The 23,578-nt window shown below is 32.6% G+C and overlaps 2 protein-coding genes and 1 long non-coding RNA gene across 3 annotated transcripts; 2 read left to right on the forward strand and 1 right to left on the reverse strand.

Annotated features, from left to right (window-relative positions):
- The first annotated feature begins 14,757 nt into the window (after window positions 1-14,757).
- On the forward strand, window positions 14,758-15,779 carry LOC131628423 (uncharacterized). The gene is made up of 3 exons (XR_009291797.1): window positions 14,758-14,889; window positions 15,042-15,147; window positions 15,540-15,779. It is a non-coding gene; the product is annotated as an uncharacterized LOC131628423 (long non-coding RNA).
- A 2,234-nt stretch (window positions 15,780-18,013) lies between these two features.
- Window positions 18,014-19,662, forward strand: LOC131628424 (spermidine hydroxycinnamoyl transferase-like). The gene has a single exon (XM_058899257.1). The coding sequence runs from the start codon at window positions 18,081-18,083 to the stop codon at window positions 19,467-19,469; it is 1,389 nt and encodes a 462-aa protein (XP_058755240.1). The 5' UTR covers window positions 18,014-18,080; the 3' UTR covers window positions 19,470-19,662.
- Window positions 19,663-20,793: 1,131 nt separating this feature from the next.
- On the reverse strand, window positions 20,794-22,237 carry LOC131628425 (spermidine hydroxycinnamoyl transferase-like). Its single transcript, XM_058899258.1, has one exon. The coding sequence runs from the start codon at window positions 22,199-22,201 to the stop codon at window positions 20,804-20,806; it is 1,398 nt and encodes a 465-aa protein (XP_058755241.1). The 5' UTR covers window positions 22,202-22,237; the 3' UTR covers window positions 20,794-20,803.
- Between the last annotated feature and the right edge of the window lie 1,341 nt (window positions 22,238-23,578).

The following is a 23,578-nucleotide window of genomic DNA, read 5'->3' on the forward strand; positions in this document are numbered from 1 at the left end:
GCAAGGCTTGTGGCGAAATGATTTCTTCAAAAAGAAGGAATTGACTTTGATGAAGTATTTGCACTTGTTGCTAGAATCAAAACAATTAGTTTGGTTGTTAGTCTAGCAGAATTGAACAGTTGGCACATATGTCAGATGGACGTGAATTGTGCATTCCTGAATGGCCCCTTTGACGAAGAAGTCTATGTTGCACAACCAGTTGGGTTTGTGAAACATGGAGAAAAGAGAAAGGTGTATAGGCTGCATAAAGCCCTGTATGGACTTAAACAAGCTCCAAGAGCTTGGAATAAGAAGATATACAACTTTCTAAAGGAGAAGGAATTTGTGAAGTCCACAACTAAACATGGAGTATATGTAAGAAGAAGCAATAGTGAATTTCTTATACTATGTCTCTATGTCGATGATTTGTTGATAACAGGTTGCTGCAAAAGTGAGATCGAAGACTTCAAAGGTGATCTTAGCAAGGAATTCAAAATGTCTGATCTGGGTGACATTTCATATTTCCTTGGCATCAAACTCTACAAGATTAATAAAGGCTTAATGATGCACCAACAAAGATATGCAAGTGAAATTTTCAAGAGATTTGAGATGGAAGACTTGCAACTATCGAAGAAACCAGATGAAGATGATGTCGACTCAACCCAATATTGAAGGCTTATTGGATCATTTAGATACCTTTGTCATACAAGACCTAACTATGGTGTCGTTTTTTTACCTCCCCGTTTCACTTGGGAGGACGACACGCTAGACCCTTCACGCAGAATTTGGACGGAGAATACGCCCGTTGCGGGATGAATTTTGTTTCAGTTCTTCCTACGATAACACATGAACTTTTTAATTATCCTACGAGGAGGAAAGGGGAAAAAGATCTCAAATAAACCCTAGGAGTTTGCTAAGTGTGGGGATTCACCTAGACTAGAAATTCTGGAGTCCGGGAGGTCGGTTATACATAGGGAAGGCTTTAAGCACCCTACATATTCGTAGTAATCTACGGGAACCTTCTCTGTGTCTATGTGTTTGTGTTTGTTGCTTATTGATTGGGAAATTTTCTCCTTTATGTTAGGAGAAGGAATTGAATTGAATTAAAAGAAAGACAGACTGACTGACTATTTTTGGTTTTTTATTAGCTCGCTGAGATTCCTTGTGAACCTCATGCCTACATATCCCTAATGGAAGTCAGAGCTTTTTGTAGTTCGGAGAACTAATTAGGGAAATTAATTATTTTTGGTGCCATGCTTGAAGCTTGAATTAAAGCTTTGTTTACAGTAAACAGGCATGAAATCATCTTTACAGAGAGGTATTTCTACTATTCCACCACAAACATTTAAAAGAGTGACAGAAAAGCTGAATTCATTTCATTAAAGAGAGGGACCGTACTTGTGTGTTTGCAAGTATGCCAGTCACGTGTCTCTTGAATGAAAGAAAGATTCTCATCCAAATTAGGGAAAGTGTACAAGTCTGGGTTTGTTTTCCTCAGAGCATGCCTTTCAAAGTCCTAAATGGGAGAATGTTTGAAATTGAAATTGAAATTGAAATGTTTGTTTGTTTGAATGTGGTGATCTTTGACTCAGAGGGGATTTTGACTTTGTTGAGGATTATCCTAAAGGTTGACCCTACTGAGGATTGTGCTTTTGTTAAACAGTAATTGATGGATGAAAGACCCAGGTTTGAAGATGGACTCTACTGGGGAATTTGTCTTTTAAAAGCTAAATTTTGGAAGCTAACCCTTTCCAGGGAGTTATGACTTTAGAGGACTGATTTTGGAGGCTAACCCTTTCCAGGGGTTTTGACTCAGCTGGTGAGATTATCTTTTGAAAGTTTGATTTTTGGAAGCTAACCCTTTCCAGGGAATTTGGATTTAAAGGAGTGATTTTGGAGGCTAAACCTTTCCAGGGATTTTGGATTTAAAGGAGTGATTTTGGAGGCTAACCCTTTCCAGCAATTTTGGATTTAAAGGAGTGATTTTGGAGGCTAACCCTTTCCAGGGATTTTGAATGATGGCAGAATGATTATCTATTTGAGACTTCTTATTTAAAGCCCAAGATTAAGGCTGACACTAACTGAGGATAGACAACTATGGATCCTAGACTCTGCTAAGGAGAAAAATATTGAAGATTGAGAATAAGGGTGACAGAGACTGTCCATGTCTCTCATTCCAAAAGGTGAACTCAATACTGGGATTGAGACAATCTTAGCTAGTTTAAAGTCTGGTTTGAAGAGTGGAAGAAACTCACCAGGGTAGGCTAAAAGGTGACTAAAGACCTGTTCCTATGTTTATAAGAAACCTGATGGGTCCTTGTATACAAGCTCAAGAGGAAGCTGAGAATGCTTTTAAGAAGCCTGTGGGTCCTTGTACAAAGCCCAAGAGGAGGCTAATCGAGGGTCATCGAGGGTCCTTGTTATAGCACAAGAGAAAGCTATATGGTTTTGAACTTATTTTGGATCTAAGCAAATGGGTAAGAGGTTTCACCGGGAATAATTCCTCTTGGGTGGATGTGTCCTAGTTTTGGGTTCTAAGGCTTTTTTCAAGATGTTTCACCGGGAATAATTCATCTTGAGGGTTTGAACTAAAGATCTCTAATTAGGAAAGAGCCTTCACCGGGAAGACATTCTCAATCCTAGGCCATAGTCCTATAATATATATATATAGTTTAACTGTCCTAAGGTTTACACTCAGACGTAGTCCTAAACAATATATAAATTGTTTATATTTGACAGTAATTTAAATGAAGACTATAAATTGAAAGCTTGTAAAGCCTAACCTGGATGGAGTGGAGGCCTTTGAAGATGTATGTACAAAGCCTTACCAGTAGCTTGGTTGTTTATTGATAACAGTTGAATATTTATTATAAACAGTTAAAGGTTTTTGAAAACAGAAGAAGTGAAGATGGACCTTAGGTCACATAGGTATCAGAAGAGTTTCATCGGGAATAATGCCCTTCAAATACCAGAAGAATGTTTTGAAAACAGATGAGAAGATTTTGTAAATACAATTTTGAAAATCAGACTAAGAAATGATTTACTGTTTATGAAAAAGAACAGTTGAAAATGATTTGAAATGATACAAGGTTTTGTCGTCTGAAAACCTTTACCATCTGTTTATTCGAAGTTTGAAAACAAGTTTTGAAAATTGACAAAAGTCAACTTAATTGAAGTAAAGGTAAAATCTATACTTAAATATGACCTAAATGACTTAGGGTTTTATCATAAAATTATTCATATAATAATTAGATTAAAAACAAATGAAAACACATATTTGAAGTATTAAAAAAACACTAAAAATACACCATTTTAAACCTATTAAAAACACATGAAATAAATAATATTTTTGTGATTTTTTTGATTGTTCATAAAATAGATATATTAATTAACAAGTGTGTGAAAAATGAAATTAAAATGAATTATTTTGATAGGTGAATTAAATGGTTTAAGTTATGAAGAAATTAGAGAAGAAAAGTGGTAAAAAAATTGGTTTTGGCCCTAGCAAGGCTCGAACCCACGCCCTTATAACCTTTTCACAAAACCTTGCCAACTGAGCTACGCGCTCAGTTTGCAATATAACCATACTGAATTAGTTTTATTTTAAAAATGCCCAGGAGATTCAAATTTGCGCGCCACTATAGTCATCTTCTTCCTTGAGCTCGTGAGAATTTTAATTTCTAACTCTCTGGTTTCTCAACCAAATGGTATGGTGTAAACATCAATTTTGCTTGTTTTTGGACGAGGAACATGATCATGAGTTCAGAATTCATTTATTCTAAGTGTAACTAACGAATTTCAGTATGAACACGAAGAACACATAAACCCTAATTTTAAAATTAAATGATGAAGAAGATGAATAAATGAATGATGATAGAGGGTTTTTAATCCTCTGATGATGCTGAACAAACTGATATCGAGATATATCAAGAAGAGTACTTAAATATGAGTGTTAGAGTTTGAAAAAATACCTCTGAAAATGGAGGTCGATGGCTATGGTGGAGAACTTCTGGCTATGGCTGAATGATCCTAAAAGCTTCCTGGGGACTCAGTGATGCTAACTGAATGCTTATTGCAACTTGAATGCTTCAGAATTGCCCTGCTCGACTCCCTCGATTTGAGCTTCATGTGAACATGGAGGTTGAGGATTATGTACTTACAGATGAGCTGCGACCATCTGGATAGCTTCACTACACCCTAAGGAACCTATTTGGATGCTTGGACTTGCTTGACACCTCCTGAATTGTGCTACAGACCTCCAACTGCTCGAGCTTCAAAATGGAAGTGACTATGGTGCTCCTCCACTTACAGAAGTGATCCAGGTGCTTGGATCACTTCTAATGAACCTCCATGAGTTGTTAGAATGCTTACTTTCAAAAGAAGAGCTCTGGTTTGAAGAATTCGATTCTTCTTGCCAAAGAACTTTTGAAAACCATAAGCATGAGGGAGAAAAAGAGAAAGCAAGGAATAGAGTTGCTTTGGTGTCTTGAATACTGAGGAGGGCTCTTCTATTTATAGGCAAAAGGTTCAGAGTATTTGGATGTAGAGAGCTTGCTTAGTGAAGTAGTTTTGGTTTATTAGGCATGAAGAAATTTCAAAGAATATCAAGATGTGATCATTGCATTTTCGAGCTAGCTCCCCATCCATTGATCTCTTGTGATCTTAGGGGACAATTCTGATGCAGAGGAGAGTTCTAATTGGCTTAGAAAAGATTCCAATTGATGAATCACCATTTGCCATAAATTCACAAATGTAATGATTGCATAATCACATGTTTTGGTTTTGGAATATTCTCTTCAAATATTTGTGCAATGATGCAAATGATTCCATCCTATTCCTCATAATGTTTCTGAAGTTTAGAGGCACCAATTAGTGTAGGCATTTGCATAATTTGGTCAAAACCAAAGTTGGTCATGTCTTGAAATTTTACTCCATGGGCCTGACTTTGGACCATCATAACTCCTAGCTCAAAATGAATTTGGAGAAGGTTGAGCATAATTTGGAAAGCCCTAAACATCTACTTCAATTCATTAGTTTGGGGTTTCTTCAGAATCATTTGGGAAATTTGTGAAAAATGGGCCTGAAGTTGGAAGAAAACTAGGTTAAAAACACTTAGAGCTCTTTTGGCCCAACTTTTTTTAGTCTTAAAAGTTACTTTAAAGTTAAAGTTAAAAATAAGAGCTTTTAAAATAAAGTTAAAGTTGTTTGGTTATGATTAGTTTTTAAACTTTAAAATTATTTTTAATTTAAAAGTTATTTCGTAAAATATATATATATATGAGACATGATTAAATGACACCAATGTGTCAAATTTAGTAACTTGACACCTTTGATAACTCTTTACCACATATCTTTATAACAAAATTTACCATTAGATTGAAAATTATTATGACATATTTCATGTGTATAGAATTTAACATCAATCGGAGATCGTTTGATATGTGTACGAAATGCATAAAAACTAACGCCTTACAAAACTTCAACAAAACCGTTAATATTGATCATTCTCTTTAACATATCAAATGATTTCCAATTGATGTTAAATTTTATGGACATGATATATATGATGTTAGCTTTCAATCCAACGGTGAATTTTGTTATATGTATATGCAGTAAAGAGTTATCAGATGTGTCATTTTACTAAGTTTGACATCTTGGTGTCATTTGATCCTGATCCTATATATATATATATATATATATATATATATATATATATATATATATATATATATATATATATATATATATATATATATATAATGCGTATTGATTAATTGTTGTATTAACATATATAATTTAGTGTATAGTATAAGAAATTAATAATATTACTATTAAAAATCATTATACAATAAAATAAGATATAATATACAAAATAAATAAAAAGTTGGACATTACTAAAATCTACAAAAATGATGGTGTAAACAAAAGAAGAAGAAAAAAAGAATAAATAAAATATAACTCTAGATGTTATGAACTATAAAAAAATTGAAAAACTTACGGTCTATTGTATTAGTGTCATTTTAAAAAAAAAATGTTTTCAATGGGATTCGAACCGCAACCACATGTTTTAAGCTTCGAAAAAGTTGGTTTCAACTCCTTTTTTACAAGCTCCTTTTATTCAATTTTTTGTCTTTAAAAAAAAGCTACTTTTTTTCACAAGAGCTTTATAGAAAATGTGTTTGGCCCTCCATCTCCTTATAAGGAGAAGAAAAGTAGATAAAAAGTTGGGCCAAACAATACCTTAGAATATTTCTAAGTTTTCATGACCTATAATTTCCAAAGCCTAAATCTCTCAAATGATTGATCTCTTGAAAAAAGTTGCATTGTAAGAAGTTGTTTTATTTCATGAGATCTACAACTTTCATGTTGGAAGTTTTTTGAGTTATGTAGGTGAAATTTTGAGATCCATGAACTAGGTCAAAATGCACTTAGTTTGACTTTTGTTGACTTTTTGATCCTTGATGAATTTTCTTGATTTTATTTGGCCAAATGACTTCAATAATCATATATTGATGATATTGGTCCTTAAAAGTCATGGTTTGACCAAAAACCTTAAAAGTCAAAGGTGATCTTGTATAGTTGACTTTTTCCAGATGAAGTGAAATTTTGGACTTTTGTGTTGAATCAAGCTCTCCTCCCCAAATGAATGATATGAATGGATTATATTGAGGTAATAGAAGTTCTTGAGCCATGTTTTAAGTTGTGGATCCATGTCCTGATTAAAAGTCAAATGTGCAAGTGAATTAGGTTTGAAGCCCTAATTGTCGACCAGATGAAACTGATGACTGTAGATCCTAAATTGAAGTGTAATGTCCTATGGGTATTGCCATATGAATCATTTGAAGATGATTGAACCATTTGATAGATTTCTTAAAGCTCCTTAAAGTTTCTCAAATGTGGTCCCTGATTTTAACCCTTGACGGGCTCAAAACCCTAGTCTGGTGAACTGAGCAAACCTGAGTCTTGATGACTGGTGTCTAATCAATCATAGGTGAATAGAATGAAGATTTTGAGTCCTATGATTGTATTGGAGACTATTCCTTTTATTGATTGATCCTTTGCCCGTGCTCTTTTGCCCTTGAACATCCTCGATTAAATACCAGATGAATAAGTGACTGCTCTGAGTATCTGTTTTGAATTTGATGAAAAGTCTGGAGATGTGACATCTCAGGGGGTCAAAATTAGGGTATGACACTAACTTAGCATACAACGTGGGTATGATAAGTAATGCAAAAGCCAAAGATATCACATCTAGCAGCGGCAAAGAGAATACTAAGGTATCTGAAATGAGGTTTCATTATCTTCGAGAGCAGGTAGCATATGTGAAGATGAACTTGGAACACTGCAGAACTGAGAATCAGATTGCAGACATCATGACAAAGGGAGTGCAGGTCGAAATATTCAGAAGACTACGAGTTATGATTAATATAGATAGCTTAGACACAATGAATTAGGTGGTGTGTTGAAAGTAATTCCTTGTTTCGAAGCATTTTGCTCGACAGAGACAAGGGAGTGTCGAAAAGATTTGTTTTGTTTAAAAGTGTGGAAACAGTTTGTTACACACAAATTTGTTATAGATCTAGATAGATTAATTTAGACTTAAATTAGATTTGATTTGATTTAGTTCCAAAATAGGTATTTTGGGCTTTGGCTTAGGGAGTAAGCTAATCTAAATCTATAAATAGGGGGTAACCCTCATTATTTTGTAGTCAAGTCAAAAGGTTGTATTCACAGAATTTATAGTTGCAAGTGAATAATAAAGTTTTCCACAGTTTGTGGGCAGAGAGTTACTCTGCAGAAACCCTAATCTCTTTTCTTCTTTAAATTTCTTTTCTCTTTTCATTGTTATCGTGTGGTGATAACAAACTTGTTCATCAAGATTGATAGAAATTCATCATAGGTTTTGGTGGATTTCCAACAATTTTTTAATTTAATAACATGAAATTTATTAATCTACATGTGTTGTGCCCCTATCATCAAATTATATCACTACCAGAAAAAATATTTTTATGTTGTCTCTTTCACTGTAGGCCAACTTTTCACAATATTATTCTATAGACTTGAGTCATGTGGTTTGGCAGTTACAATATCTAAATTGTTGTTTCCTTTATCGTATTTTTTCTAACAGCTTGGCACCATATGTTGTCATCACCTGCCATCAGTTTCCATCCAAGATTTATTAGACAGGCTTTGTTCATGTCCTCCAAGTTCCTGAAACCCAAGCCTCCCATGCTTTTAGGAGGTTGCATTAGTGTGCTCCACTTGACTACGTGTGTATGCTAGTAATCATCAGAATCTCCCCATATAAAATGTATTTACATCTTTTAAATATATTTAATGCACTCCTTTGGTAATGAACATGTCATCATGGTGTATGTTGGAATTGCTTCACTGACCGCCTTAGCCAACGTTGATCTACTTACCAAAGAAAAATGTCGAGTTTTCCAATTTGTTAGTTTTGAATTAAGATTCTCTAAAATGTTTGTGAAGTTTTTCTTCTTAGGGATCCTCCCTGTTGTTAGAACAAGATTTGTTCTGATCAATATTCTATGTTTTGATGATAACATTATATATGAAAATTCTGGTATGACAGACTCGGATGTCAATCCTGATGTCAAGACATATGATCTGTTATTAATGTAGCATCAGCGGAATACAAGGATCCCTCATTATTTAATTACTCTTAGGAAAGAGTCAATGAGACCTGGGATCACACATGTTCAGCATACATAACCAGATTCTAATTTTACATGGTTCTGTACAGGATCAGCTAACACTTATGAGCCTGATGTTATAGACAAAGTCATAACATTCATAATTGAACAAACAAATAAACAATGCAGAAACATAAACAACACACAGAATTGTTCACCCAGTTTGGTTCTAACTAACCTACTCTGGGGGCAACCAAACCAGAAAGGAAATCCACTATTAGTAGTCTTAATTTGAAGCTAAACTCCCCCGTTTACAACTTCGCACTTAAACCCTACCCAATGCAATCTCTACCTAGGTTCTCCCTAGATATGGAATATCTCCATTCCACTCCCAATCATAGCAATGATGTCTGGCAGTCAACAACTCAGCCACTACATCGACAGCCTAATTCCCAACACTCTAAACACAAATAAACACAATATCAACTTGAAGTTGTTTACAAGCTTCCTCCAAGAATAAAAATTCACTCATTACTTCACAGCTTCTGAGTGATTACACTAAACCTCTCACCTACAAGTTTTGCGGTACAAATCAGTGACCATCCCACACACCGGGTGGTTCACCTACACGGCTAACCCTAGAGACTACATCTTCCTAGCTCTGGTTATTAGCTCTCCTAAATTAGGTTACAAAGTTTCCTATTTATAACCTGATCCCAATTAGACTTGGGCTTACAAATCGCAGCACTCTGGTTGTTACAAATATGCAGAAAATATTCTGCTACAAATAAGGTCTTTAATCATAAGTTTCCTAAATTAGAAACTGTTGAATCCAATCTTCTAATTTGATTATCTTCAATCTTCAGATTTGATTCTTCCATATTCTGACTTAATTCTTTGACCTTTAAATATACGCCACATAGGATTACATAATATTCACATAGAATATTCTGTATCTGTTAAGTACAAACTGAATCTTTCTTCCAGTTCTTCAGGCGCTCAGAAGCAACTGACTCAGAAGGTTCTGGATGGCTACATCAGAATATGCTCTGGCAAGACATCAGAAGATGATCATGACATTCCATCTAACATCTTGCTTTTACCTATTTTGTTCTTTATAAACTTGCAATATTCACATTAGTATTATGTTTTACTGCTATTATATTTTAACCAAACATAAATGCCAATCAGCCAATAAAAGCATTAACAATATATGAATTTTGTATAAGATAATGTGGTACTCTAATCCTTTTCATTTTCCATTTCAGTAAATATATAAAGAGTATGCATAAATCAGCGCTCAGAAGCAACTGACTCAGAAGGTTCTAGATGGTTACATTAGAATATTCTCTGGCAAGACAACAGAAGATGATCAAGCAGAATCAGAACATGAACTGAAAGCATCAGAAGAATGAAAGTCAGAAGAACAAGCTCTGAAGTTCTGATGGTATCACGCTCAAGCTCTTCAATGTCAGAAGACAAGAAGATGCTCTGCACCAAGCTGTTGACTCTGATATTCAAACGTTGTTATATACAAAATATGAGTCCAGAAGAAAGTACAAGATGAAAGCCTGAAACGTCTAATCTCTGACTGACAAAAGGAACGTTAGAAGCTACAAAAGGCAAAGCCAGTAAAAGCAAGAAAAGAAAGGCTCGGGGTAGTTGACAAATGTGTGAAACATTAAATGCAGAGTTGTACTATTCACGCAAAGCATTAAATGCTCCCAACGGTCATTTCCTCTCAACGCCTATAAATAGAAGTTCTGATCAGAAGCAAAGTAGAACACTTGTGCATAATACTGAAACGCTTTCAAAATCAAATCTCACGAACTTCATCTTCAACCTCACAAACTCTTGTAATATTTAGTGAGTGTTAAGCTTAGAACTTAAGAGAAATATCACTGTTGTGATTACAGCTTTATTAGAAGCAATCTTACTCTTGTAAACATTATTTTTACATTGATTGTAAAAGGTTCCTAGAGTGATCAAGTTGTGATCTGTAGACTCTAGAAGACTTAGAAGGTCTCTAAGTGGATAACCATTGTAATCAGTTGGATTAGTGGATTAAATCCTCAGTTGAGGTAAATCACTCTAAGGGGGTGGACTGGAGTAGTTTCGTTAACAACGAATCAGGATAAAAATAATTGTGTTAATTGTTTTTATCTTACAAGTTTTTGAAGTCACACTTATTCAAACCCCCCCTTTCTAAGTGTTTTTCTATCCTTCACCTGTAAGTGGAACCCTCAAATAATTCCTCAACTCCTTCGGCTCCTTATAGCCTGACATAACTTCACAATAAAAACATTAGATTCCCTATTGTACCTTTATCTACCACTCATACTCAATCGTTAGAGTTGGAGGTCCACAACAATGATTTTTGATAAAGATTAAAGATGATGAATAGTATCTAATGAATCACACACACATAACTAAAATTCACAAGATCCACATTCAAGGAGGTTAACCACAAGATATCAATAAGAAACTAGGTGTAGGTGAAGGAAAAACACACTATAGGTTCTTTTAAGATTCTTGAAAAAAATGGGTTTCTAGGTACCTTGGTGATTGTTCTAAGATTGATCAATTCTATCACTTAATTGATCAATCACTTCATTTTCTCTGGGTTTCTTGATCTTCAACAAGAAAACAAGAACAACCATGATCTAAGAAATGTGTTTCCTCACACTTTTTTTGAGTTTTATCTTAAGGTTTACACATACTCTCTCATTGACAAAAAAAGAGAAAGATGAATAATTGTGTAAGAGGAAAGACACTATCTTGAGAATTCTACTCTCAACTAACGTAGACAAAAGGTTTTTATCAAATCTTAAAGTAATGATTCGAATCAAAGATATAATCAACTTAAATCAAAGGATGGAAAGAGGTGAAAGAGGCCATGATTCAAGTCATGTATACCTCATTATTCTATTCAAAAAAGTTGTGATTCAAATCACACTTACCTTTGATTCAACTCAAATGAGGCAGAGCCAAATCTCACCTTATGATTCCCCAAGAATCGAGTCACACATATGTATAATTCAAATCATACATCCTTGCAGCCTTGATTCAAGTGTTATAACTTGTGATTCAAGTAACACTTGTAATTTTAACGTACAACTAATTGTTAGACTCAAAGGAAGACATAAACATAGACTATAACAACCAAGTCAACGAATCCAGACGTTTCTTAAAGGTATGGTGACTTAAATAGCCGAAGCGAATGAATACGAATAGAACATATAATTACAATTGAATTACAATAACAATGCTATAACAACAATGCAGATAAATTCACATAATGGAGAAGGATACAAACACACAATAAATCAAATAATATATTCTACACACAAATTGGTAAACAATCAAAATTAAAAGCAATACCAATGATGATTGTAATTTCAAGAGGTATACTCTTAAGTATACATTAAGTCTCTGATCCAATATTGTACGATGATGGTAAATATCAACGACAATGATCAAAGTAAGTGTTTTGAGAATATCTCAATGTTTATGACCCTTAGTGATCAATTAACCTCATAGTAGGTTGAGTAGATATGTACCTGATGGGTGTATCCATCTTGTTGTTTATGCTAACTCTCGTATCCAACGATAAGTAAAGAAGGTGATCAATCACCATTTGTGTTATAATTATCATCATTTAAACGTCAAAAACAGGTGAATTGATGTACTTGTGTCGTAGTTTAGGGTTATTTTTTATTCAGTTTGTGTCAAGCCTATATTTGTCATGGTTTGAGTCTTTCTTGACTATTTTTATGTGTTTGGTATAGTTTTCATGTTGTATGCAGCTCTGAAGAAACAAAAGAAAGATGATCAGAGAAAAATATGGGCCATAACGCATGATTAGAAAAAAAAGAGGATTTTCAAGACCTACTGCCCATACGCGTATAAGGGAGGCAATACGCGTATGGCCCATCCAATGTCACCTTGGCTGATACGCGTAATAGTAGGAAGGGGAAAGAAACGGGTCACAGCCCATACGCGTATGAGCTAGTCCATACGCATATGGGGCATCAGCAACTAGTAGGTTCAGGCCATGTCATGCTCTTACGCGTATTAGACCAGGCCGGTCATACGTGCCACCTTAGTCTATACGCGTATGAAGTTGCAGCAAAAAGAGGCCATACGCGTATGACATGAGGCAATACGTGTATGGAATCCCAAAAATGCAGAAAGCCCAAAATTGATCTATTTAGCTGGAAAACGCAAATTTCGAAAGGTTGGATGATCTTTGACGGCAAAGACACGTTTTGAAGGCAGGAAAACTTAGATTTTCAAGGTGGATCAAGATTTTCAATTTTTTCGTGATTGAAGATTATTTCATCTAGTTATTTGTAATGTTTACAACTTTTATCATGTTTTTCTTGAATTCTATGAGTAGCTAAATCCCTCAATGTTAGGGGTGTCCCTGATCTGGATTTGTTAATGAATTTTATTTGAACCTTGTAATGACAATAATTTTCTATCTATTGAATTTACTCTTGATTGGTACCTAATGATTTCTCTTTCAGAAAAACTGAGATTGATTTACAGTTAATAGTTAGGCATGACTATCAATGTTAACGCTCAATTGAAAATATTTTATAGTAAATATCACATAGGACTAGAGATACCCTATAGGAACCGAACTTTTCTTGATAAATAAATGCTTAATTTCATCTGTAATTCACTATAGACATAGGAACTAGGTTGAATGATTAAAGGTTGCTCACTAAGGACTTAGGAGTAAATACCCTTAAGAATCGGTAATTAATAGTTAAAAAAGATGTTTTTGAAAGATCATGTGAGAATTATAAATGGGTCCAATCATACACCTTCCCTAGCGTGTTCACTCACATAGACATAAATATTTTCAATTGCTTTGTTTACATTTACTTATTGTTTTATTTCTCTATAGCAAAAAAATTCTCAATCAAAACCCCCAATTACTTTTGTTTAGTTGAATTGAAACTATTACAATATCTCACCACGCAGTCCTCGAGATCGATACTTTGGGATTTCCCATTATTACTAGTTTGGCCGATTAGTACCCTTGTTAATTTACCGATCAAGTTTTTAGTGCCGTTATTGAGGACTCCCAGAATATAGAGTTCATAGTTTTAGTTTAGGTAAACGTGGTGCACCCAAGAACTATACTCTCGGTTTTTATCATGTTCGAGGTGAAAGCTTTGTCATAAAAAATATTATTTGTAGTAGTGTCAACTTTAACCTGAGTTGATGGAAACGAGCCTTCGTTTGTGAGCTATAATGGATCAATGGATGCGATTAGAGCATGATAAAAACATAAAAGAAAGGGCCTGAGAGGATCCAAATCTCATACAATTAAATTTTTTGATTAATTTTATAATTATTTAATTCAATTAGTTTTCCATCAATTCGTTTCGTATAACAACAACAAATTATTGAGTTATAAATATAAATAATTTGTTCATATTAATAAAATATGAGAGAAAATATAAATAAATATCAGTATAAAAAATTGTACAATGGATCGAGAAAATATAAATAAATATCAGTATAGAAAATTGCACAATGGATCAATAGTCTATACTCATTTTATTATCATGTCTTTGGTGGTATGAACCGAAGTGAGTGTGAAAATTAAAACTAAGTGTAATTTATAAACAACATTCATATATCTCAACCTAAATAAAATATATTTTCTAAAAGAAAAAATTGCAAATATCCTCACATGTGGATAATATCGAAAACGACCTCACATTAAGTAACTACATAAGAAATATTGAAAATTCATCAAATTATAATAATAATAAAATTAAAATAAAACGGAGAACGTACAATGATTTTTTGGTTAGAACTTTGAAGCCAGCTGGTGCACATGGGAAAAGCAGAAGAGTACGTCCTATGTGTCAGCTAGGGGTGGACAAGATAAATGTAACCGATGCTAACCGTCCGACCCCTTGCAAACCGAATGGATTCGGTCGGGTTAACTTCGGGTTTCGGGTCCAGCGGATGGTCTGTTCGGCTTTTATTGGATAATAGCGGTTCGGAGCGGTTCGGTTCGGTTCGGCCAAATCAACCCAACGAAAACCGAATCCGACCGCAAATGATTTATTTCTGTTGTTAATACTGGGCTGGACTGGGTAAAATTTGAAGCCCAGTATACATTAACCTAGCTATATATATCACCCTTAGTAAGATTAGTGAGCAAACCCTAGCCGTTTCCAAATACAATTATTTGTCTCTGTTTTTCTCTCTGATTCAGAAACTCAACAAGGTAGTATTGGTAGTATTTCTCCGTGGTTCCTTTCTTCTCTACCTCATATCTGATGATTAATTTTGAATGTGTTTTTACTATCTTTCTCTCCTATATTATGCGTTTTGTATCTTTTCCACAGCCTAACCAAGATTTCATTTTCAATCTTGAAGATTCAGTATTCAGAAGAACTAAATACTTATTCTGAGATGAAGAATATGAAGTTAATTTCAAAATGAAGAGGTTGTTAGAAAGAAACCCCTATAACCTTTAACCAAGGTGATTATATGACTCTAGTTTTTTATTCTTGAATCTGAAATATTAAAATGATATTCTCTAATATGTGTGATATTAGTTTCATAAGTATTATTTCTGTAGATCTGTGATTTCTTAATGTAGATCTGTGATATTAAAATGATATTAAAATGTTTCATTAATTGATTTTAATTAAAAATAATACTTTTTTAATCTGTTAGTTTGTAAGCGAATAAGCTTTTCAAAAGGTTTCACAATAATTTTGAATTTTAATCTTTTCATAAAAAATAATACAGATGGTATAATACAGATGGTTTCTCTGTTCAGATTTATACTATTTTTTAATTTTCCTTATAATTAAAAGCTGTTACTTGAGTATTGATTTCTTTCTCTTTCTCTTTGAAACTATTCTTCAGATTGAAGAAATTGTCAACAAGATTGCTGCTGGTTTTTTGCTCTCCATCAGAGAAGCAATTTGGGAATGTTGGGAATATCTGGCCTTTGAATGAAATTACAGACTCTGAATTTTTATGGAATTTTTATGATATAACCATGGACAGTGTGAAATTCCTTTGACATGAACAGTGTGAAATACATCCTCAAAATAGAATTATTAAAATGTTATAAATGAATTAAAAATGTTATAAATAGATTAATATATATGAGCCATTTAGTTATATATTTTTTGATTTATCTAATTTTGATAATTAACCTATTAGTAATAAAATTGAAAAATTAAAAAAATCTCAATTTATTATGGACGAATAAGAAATATATAAATTAACTGTTAATATGTTATAATGGACCATGTAGGGCCCAATTTGAAAGTTCTAAAGAAAAACTATTTAATATCCAATCAAATTATTCAAGTCCGAAATTAACCGAGGTATATAACCGAACCGATTTAAACCGGACCCGAAAAAACCGAATATTGAACCGGTCGGAAGTTGGGTTCATCATTTCCACCCGTGGGTTGGTCCGGTTTTATGTTTTGGGCCCGAACCCGGACCGAACCGAACCGATGTCCAGCCCTAGTGTCAGCGTGTTTTTTTTTTCTATTCACTGATTGGTAAGAAAAAATGACACATGTAACACGTTTTGATCAAATTGTCACACTTGAGAGAGAAATTCTTGTATGCTAACCACCTAATATTGAATATTAACGGTAACATGAAGTTACTGAGCGAAGTATAGAATATTAACGAGAACATGAAGTTACAGATGAAAATATTGAATATTAACGGGAACATGAAATTATTGATCAAAATATTGAATATTAATGGAAAAATGAAGTTCATTAATCAAAATATTGAATATTAACGGGCACACAGAGTTATTGATCAAAATATTAAATATTAACAGCAGTACAGAGTTATTGATTAAAGTATTGAATAATAACGGGAGCACGAAGTTACTGATCAAAATTTTGAATATTAACGGAAACATTAAGTTACTGATCAACATTTTGAATATTAACGGTAACAAATTTTGAATATTAACGGGAACACAAAGTTATTGATCAAAATAATGAATATTAACGAGAACACGAAGTTATTGACAAAATATTGAATATTAACGGGAACACGAAGTTATTGACAAAATTTTGAATATTAACGGGAACACGAAGTTAATGATCAAAATTTTGAATATTAACATAAACATTAAGTTACTGATGAATTTTTTGAATACTAGTGAGAACAAATTTGGAATGTTAACGGGAACATGAAGTTACTGATCAAAACAATAAATATTAACAGAAACATGAAGTTACTGATCAAAATATTTAATATTAACAGGAACATGAAGTTACTGAATAAAATATTCAATATTAACGAGAACATAAATTACTGATCAAAATATTAAATATTAACTGGAACATGAAATTACTGATCGAAATATTGAATATTTACAGAAAATGATGTTTATTGATCAAAATATCTCAAACTTTAGCCCTACCTAATAAACAGAAATTTCTATATTTTACATCTATTATTAAGACATTTACCTCTACAATAATATTAATATTGAACAAAATAACAAGTCCATAGCGGTTACCCGTGCGGACGCACGGATATCACACTAATAAAACCGAGAACGTACAATGATTTTTTTTGTTAAAACTTTGAAGCCAGCTAGCGCACATGGAAAAAGCAGAAGAGTACGTCCTATGTGTCAGCGTGCTTTTTTTCTATTCACTTATTCGTAAGAAAAAATGACACATGTACGTACAATGATGCTCCGCTTAGTTGAGAGAAATAAAGATATTTTGTGGTTTTAAATTGATAAGAAAAATGCAAAAGACAAAAGTACAAAAACTATGTCAGGAAAGGAGACTTCTAATTAGAGTGTTGCTATGCTTACACTAGATTTGATAAGAAAATAGCATGATTTAAGATATATACATGCGCCCCAGCTGGCTTCAAATTTCAACTAAAGGCAAATGTGATAATTATAAAAAAATATATATTAATAAATATTTTATTAAATAAATTTTATTTATTTTATTTAAATTAACACGAAAATTTATTATAATAATAAGTTTCTAAAATTTAAATTTTTTATTAATGGGTCTATTTATTTTCACTTCATTGTTTCATATTTATTAGAAAGATAAATAGAACTTATAGATAGAACAAAAATGATATTTCAAATATGAGGTATGCTATCTTTACACTCTTTGTGCGCTACACCGTATCATACACCTTAAATTTTAACAAAGAAAAATTTCTTGACACAGAAATCAAGGTGAGTTAAATTATTAAAAAAGAGGAGACATACATCATATGTATATAATACGGTGTAATAATACGGTGTAAGGTGTATGATATGGTGTACACATATCATTTTCCTTCAAATATTCCAACCTCATACTAGTATATAAAAGACACCTATATTGAACTCGTAAGTCTCACAAATAAATGCATCAAAACTAGTGTGAAAGAAACATTAAATCAACCATGTCATCAGCTATAACTTTGAAAGGTTGTTACACTGTGAAACCAATAGAACCAACATGGAGTGGCTGTATATCATTAACAGAATGTGATCAAGTTGGATTCATGACCCATGTTCCACTTCTTTACTTTTACCGCCCCCCACAAAACTGGCTTACCTCCCCCACTAAAATTGCCACCATTTTGAAACACTCACTAAGCAAAGTTTTGATGCATTTTTATCTACTTGCTGGTCGTTTACGATCGAAAGAAAATTCTCGTTTTGACTTGGAATGCAACGCAAAGGGTGTTGAGTTCATTGAAGCAGAATCCTCATCAACATTATCTGATCTAGGTGACTTTTCACCTTCTTCAAACAATTACTATCGTTACCTTTTCCCGCATGTTGACTACACGCTCCCAATTCACGAGCTTCCTTTGCTTTTGATTCAACTCACCAAATTCAAATGTGGTGACATTAGCATTAGTGTGTTAATCTCACATGCTGTTGTCGATGGACAAAGTACGTCGCATTTTCTCAATGAGTGGGCTCAGCTTGCACGGGGAGAGCCTTTGAAAAGGGTTCCATGTCTTGATAGAACCATGTTACATGATAAGAAACCATGCAATAGTGTTAATGAGTGGAAGTTTAATGAACCTCCGGTTTTGTTGGGAAATTCAGATGGTAAGGTTGAAGAAAGCAAGAAAAAAACAAGGGTGGAAAAAATCAAGTTAAATAAAGCACAAGTTGAAAAGTTGAGAAAAATAGCGAATGAGAGTTGGAATAAACATAGTAATGATCGAGGTTTTTCAAGATATGAAACGATAGCCGGTCATATGTGGAGAAGTGCATGTAAAGCTAGAGGGCATAAAAATGAGCAACCAACCATGCTAGGTGTCATTGTTGACTGGAGAAGTCGTGTGAAACCTAGTTTACCAAAAGAGTATTTTGGAAATGCTGTATATGATCTAATGGCTACTAGTCTTGCTGGTGATTTGATCTCTAAGCCATTAGGGTATGCTTCAAGTAAGATAAAGGAAACAATTGAGAAAATGAATGATGAATATGTGAGGTTGATGACTGAGTACTTAAAGAAGCTAGATGATTTGACTAACTTTCAAAATCTTCATGAGATTGTGAGTGGTAATATTGTGCCTTTTTATCAAAATCCTAATTTAGGAGTGGTTAGTTGGTTGACATTGCCATTTCACAGACTTGATTTTGGATGGGGGAATGAGCTTTATATGGAGCCAGGAATACATGACATGCTTGAAGGAGAATCATTCATTCTTCCTAGTTCTCATGATGATGGATCTTTGATGATTTATATTTGCTTGCAAGAGGTCTATATGGATGCCTTTAAAAGACATTTTTATGAAGATCTTGAGCTGGAGACTCTATCAAAGTTGTAAAATGAATGTTTTGAAAACAGCAGGGAGTATCTGTATTTGTAATATTTAATTATTTTGTTTTAGTATAAATTTGTCATTCAAAAAGGAGCTTGGACTATTATTTTGTGTACTAGAAAAATAGTAATTTACCTCTAGCAAGAAATCAAATCATGATGAAATATTTTATGATTTACCGATCGATAACTATGAGAGCCTTCGTAAAATTTCAATCATATTTCTATTCAATAGTCAGGACAACTCTTTTAGTAAAGTCTTGAATGGTTTATGTAGGTAAGAATTTGTTATATATTTTGAGCTGTACAGACAACAATATCAATTAAATTACCAAACCATATATATATATATATATATATATATATATATATATATATATATATATATACACTGTCATCCAATTAGAATTCACCAATCAGTATTACATGACTTATTTGTTATGAGATTCTTCAATGGCCTTTTTGTATCTATCATTTTTGTTGAAGGCTCTTGTATTCATCCATATCTTAGGCGCTAACAATCCAAATAGTTTTCATGACAGATGTTCTATTATTTATGACTTTAAATTAGGCTCTATTTTTGGGTTTTCTGTGTTGAGTTTTATTTTTTGTTGAAAACAATTAAGGGATATGAATTTGTAGAAGGTTTTCCTCCTCTAGAATCATGTTATAACATGAATTGTAGTGACAGGGTTACTTAATTTTGAAATCATTCGCAGGTGGAGAAATATGAGATTTTTATTTTATACATTGAAAGTTTTGGGAATTTTATCAAAATGAGAGTTTTATACATAAAAGGTTAATGGTTTGAAAGCAAGAATTTTTTTACCCATAGAAGAATATAAAGAGACACTTGATTGAGTAGAGAAGATGAAGCAGTATTGACAACATTCATTCTTAATTAAGAGAATTTTGTCTTAATTTCTCTTTTATTGAAAAAATATTTTATGTATTATAATATGTGTTTAATGAGACCATATTAGTTATTTTAAGTTGTATTTTATGTATTATAATTAATACAATTGATGCACTTTGATTATAAACAATTCTTAACGTTCTATTAGTTTGGATATTCACTTCTGAAAAATCTTAAGACAAAATATTGCTTAAGACAAAATATTGAATTATTTCAGATACACATATTCAAAAATTTCCTAAAAATAAAATATTGAGTGCGTTCGAAAATGCATCTACGAATGTCATTTTCAAATTTTTAGAGGTTTATTTCACCCCTATAAAAAAGTATTAAAAAATTCACTTCTCTTAATAGATGAATAAAATCACTAATAACAAGATATAACATCGTTGAAAGAGAAAATTTAACTGCCATAAATAATTCTTTTACAATCGTCCTTGAAGGAATTCAAACTCAACACCTTGATAAAAATGTCTCTTAAATTTATCCATATGGTCCTCTTGGAGACAAATATAAATCAACAAAGACCCATCATCATGAGGACTAGGAAGAATCAACGAGTCTCCCTCAAGTTCTTCATGAAATCCTGGCCCCATATAAATCTCTTTTCCCCATCCAAAATCCATTCCATAAATTGGTAATTCCAACCAACTAACGACCCCTAAATTAGGATTTCGATAAAAAGACACCTCTTCACCACTCCCTATATCATGAATATCTTGAAACTTAGTCAAATCATGTTGCTTTTTAAAATACTCAACCCCCAACCTCACATACTCATCATTTACTTGCTCTATTGCTTCTCTTATCCTACTTGAAGCATATCCTAATGGCTTAGACATCAAATCACCAGCCATACTAGTAGCCAACACATCTAATATTGCATTTCCAAAATACTCTTTTGGTAAATTAGGTTTAACGCGACTCCTCCAATCAACACAAACGCCAATCGCAGTTGGTTGGTCATTTTTATGGCCTCTAGCTTTACATGCACTTCTCCAAATATGAGCGGTTATCGTTTCATACCTTGAATAATCTCGATCATTACTAGATTTATTCCAACTCTCATTCGCTATTTTTCTCAACTTTTCAACTTGTTTTTCACTCACTTTGAGTATAGCATTTTTTGTTTTCTCCTTCCTTTCATCAACATTACTATCCAAATTTTCCAACAAAAGCGGTAGTTGATTATACTCCCATCCGCTGGCATTATTGCATGGTTCTCCACCATGCAACACATTTCTATCGAGAAATGGCGCCCTTTTCAAAGATTCTCCACGTGCAAGTTGAGCCCATTCAAAAATAAAATGCATCACACTCTGTCCATCACTAACTATGTGAGAGATTAAGAAACTAATGCTAATGCCACCACATTTGAATTTTGTGAGTTGAACAATAAGCAAAGGAAGTTCTTGCACTGGGAGCGTATAGTCAACGCGCGGGAAAAGGTAATGGCAATAATCATTCGAAGAAGGTGAAAAATCACCGAGATCAGTTAATGCTAACGATGTTTCAGCTTCCATGAATTGAACACCCATTGCATTGCATTCTAGATCAAAACGACCATTACTTTTCCTTTGTAAACGACCAGCAAGTGGATAAAATTGAACTAGAATTTTGCTTAATGAGTGTCTCAAGGTGGTGGCAATTTTAGTAGGGGGGATAAGCCAATTTGGCGGGGGGCGGTAAAAGTAAATAAGTGGAACGTGAGTTATCATTCCTACTTGACTCCATTCGGATAATGGTAAACAACCACACCATGTTGGTTCCTTTGGTGTAACAATGTAAGAATCTTTCAATGTCATTGATGAAGATGATGACATGCTTGATTTAATGTTTCTCTTACAAAGGTTCTGTTGTTTAGTTTGTGAGACTACAAGTTCAATATATATTTGAGAGCTTCCTTATATATTAGTTTGGATTATTTGAGAGTTTCCTATTTGGAGAGATGAAGAGAGATTACAATTTTAAAACATTAATAGTTCATTTTTTTCTTCAAAGGCATTTTTTAATTACGGATTCAACTTGTATTATTATTATTATTATTATTATTATTATTATTATTATTATTATTATTATTAATTTATTATTATGTAGGTATCCTTCTTTCTCTTAATTCACAGTGAAAACATGTGTCTATATTTTATTATACTTTATCAATTTTAATTACGATGTATAAAAATATATTATCAGTGGTTGTTATTTAAAGTATATAATTTTCCTATAAACATATTAGATATTGGTGCTTTGATATAAAAAATATAAAATTAGACTAGTTCGTCCCGTTAATTTAGAAATATATAATGAATACAATAAAAATATTAATTAAAGAAATAACTTCTCTAAATATATAATAAATACAGTAAAAACATTAATTTAAAAAAATAATTTTTCTACTCATCACAAAAAATTGAGTAATGTATTTTTAACTAATTAGATTATGAGCTTAAAGTAGTGCACTGTCAGTGTAAAAATTTTTTACACGATCAGTGCATCACAACCTTTAAAAATAAATACTTTATATTTAATTTAAAGAAAAATTCAAATTTTTATAAAATTTAACGGTTTGGATTTCACTGACAGTGTAAAACTGCTTTACACTGTCGGTGCATTTCCATTAAATCCTTAGATTTTACCATTTAATTTTATCATATTTAATTATTTATTCAACTTTTTAAGTTAAATAAATAAAAATTCATCTTAATTTAATTTTTCATTTCTTTTTCAAATGAATGAATATTGCAAGGATCCTACTTTAAAACAGTTATAAAACACATAACCCCAAATAAGTATTAGTACCATTTAGATACACAGAGAAAAAAATAATACAAAATGATTTCACTAAATCATTTTTAATTTATTTTAAACTTTTGTGTGAATGTGCCCAACCAATTTCATTTGTTTTTTATTTTTGATAATGTTTTCATTTGTATTTGTGCTCAAAAAAGAATTGCCCCCCTTTGAGTCAATTAGAAGAGAAAGATCTGCATGAAAACGAAAATAAATCCATATATTTAAGAACAATCAATAAGAAGAGAGTAAATTTAAATATTTAAAATTTAAATTCGTTTTTAATTGATAACATGGAGTTGGTTCTGATAATGGAGGAAAGAGAAAATTTTATTTTTATTATTTAATTTATAAAAAATTGTGATTGATTGTGTATAAGTCTAAGTGTTATGGTTGTATTTTCTTAATTA

This window comes from Vicia villosa, unplaced genomic scaffold, assembly GCF_029867415.1.
Source record: "Vicia villosa cultivar HV-30 ecotype Madison, WI unplaced genomic scaffold, Vvil1.0 ctg.000455F_1_1, whole genome shotgun sequence".
NCBI lineage: Eukaryota > Viridiplantae > Streptophyta > Magnoliopsida > Fabales > Fabaceae > Vicia > Vicia villosa.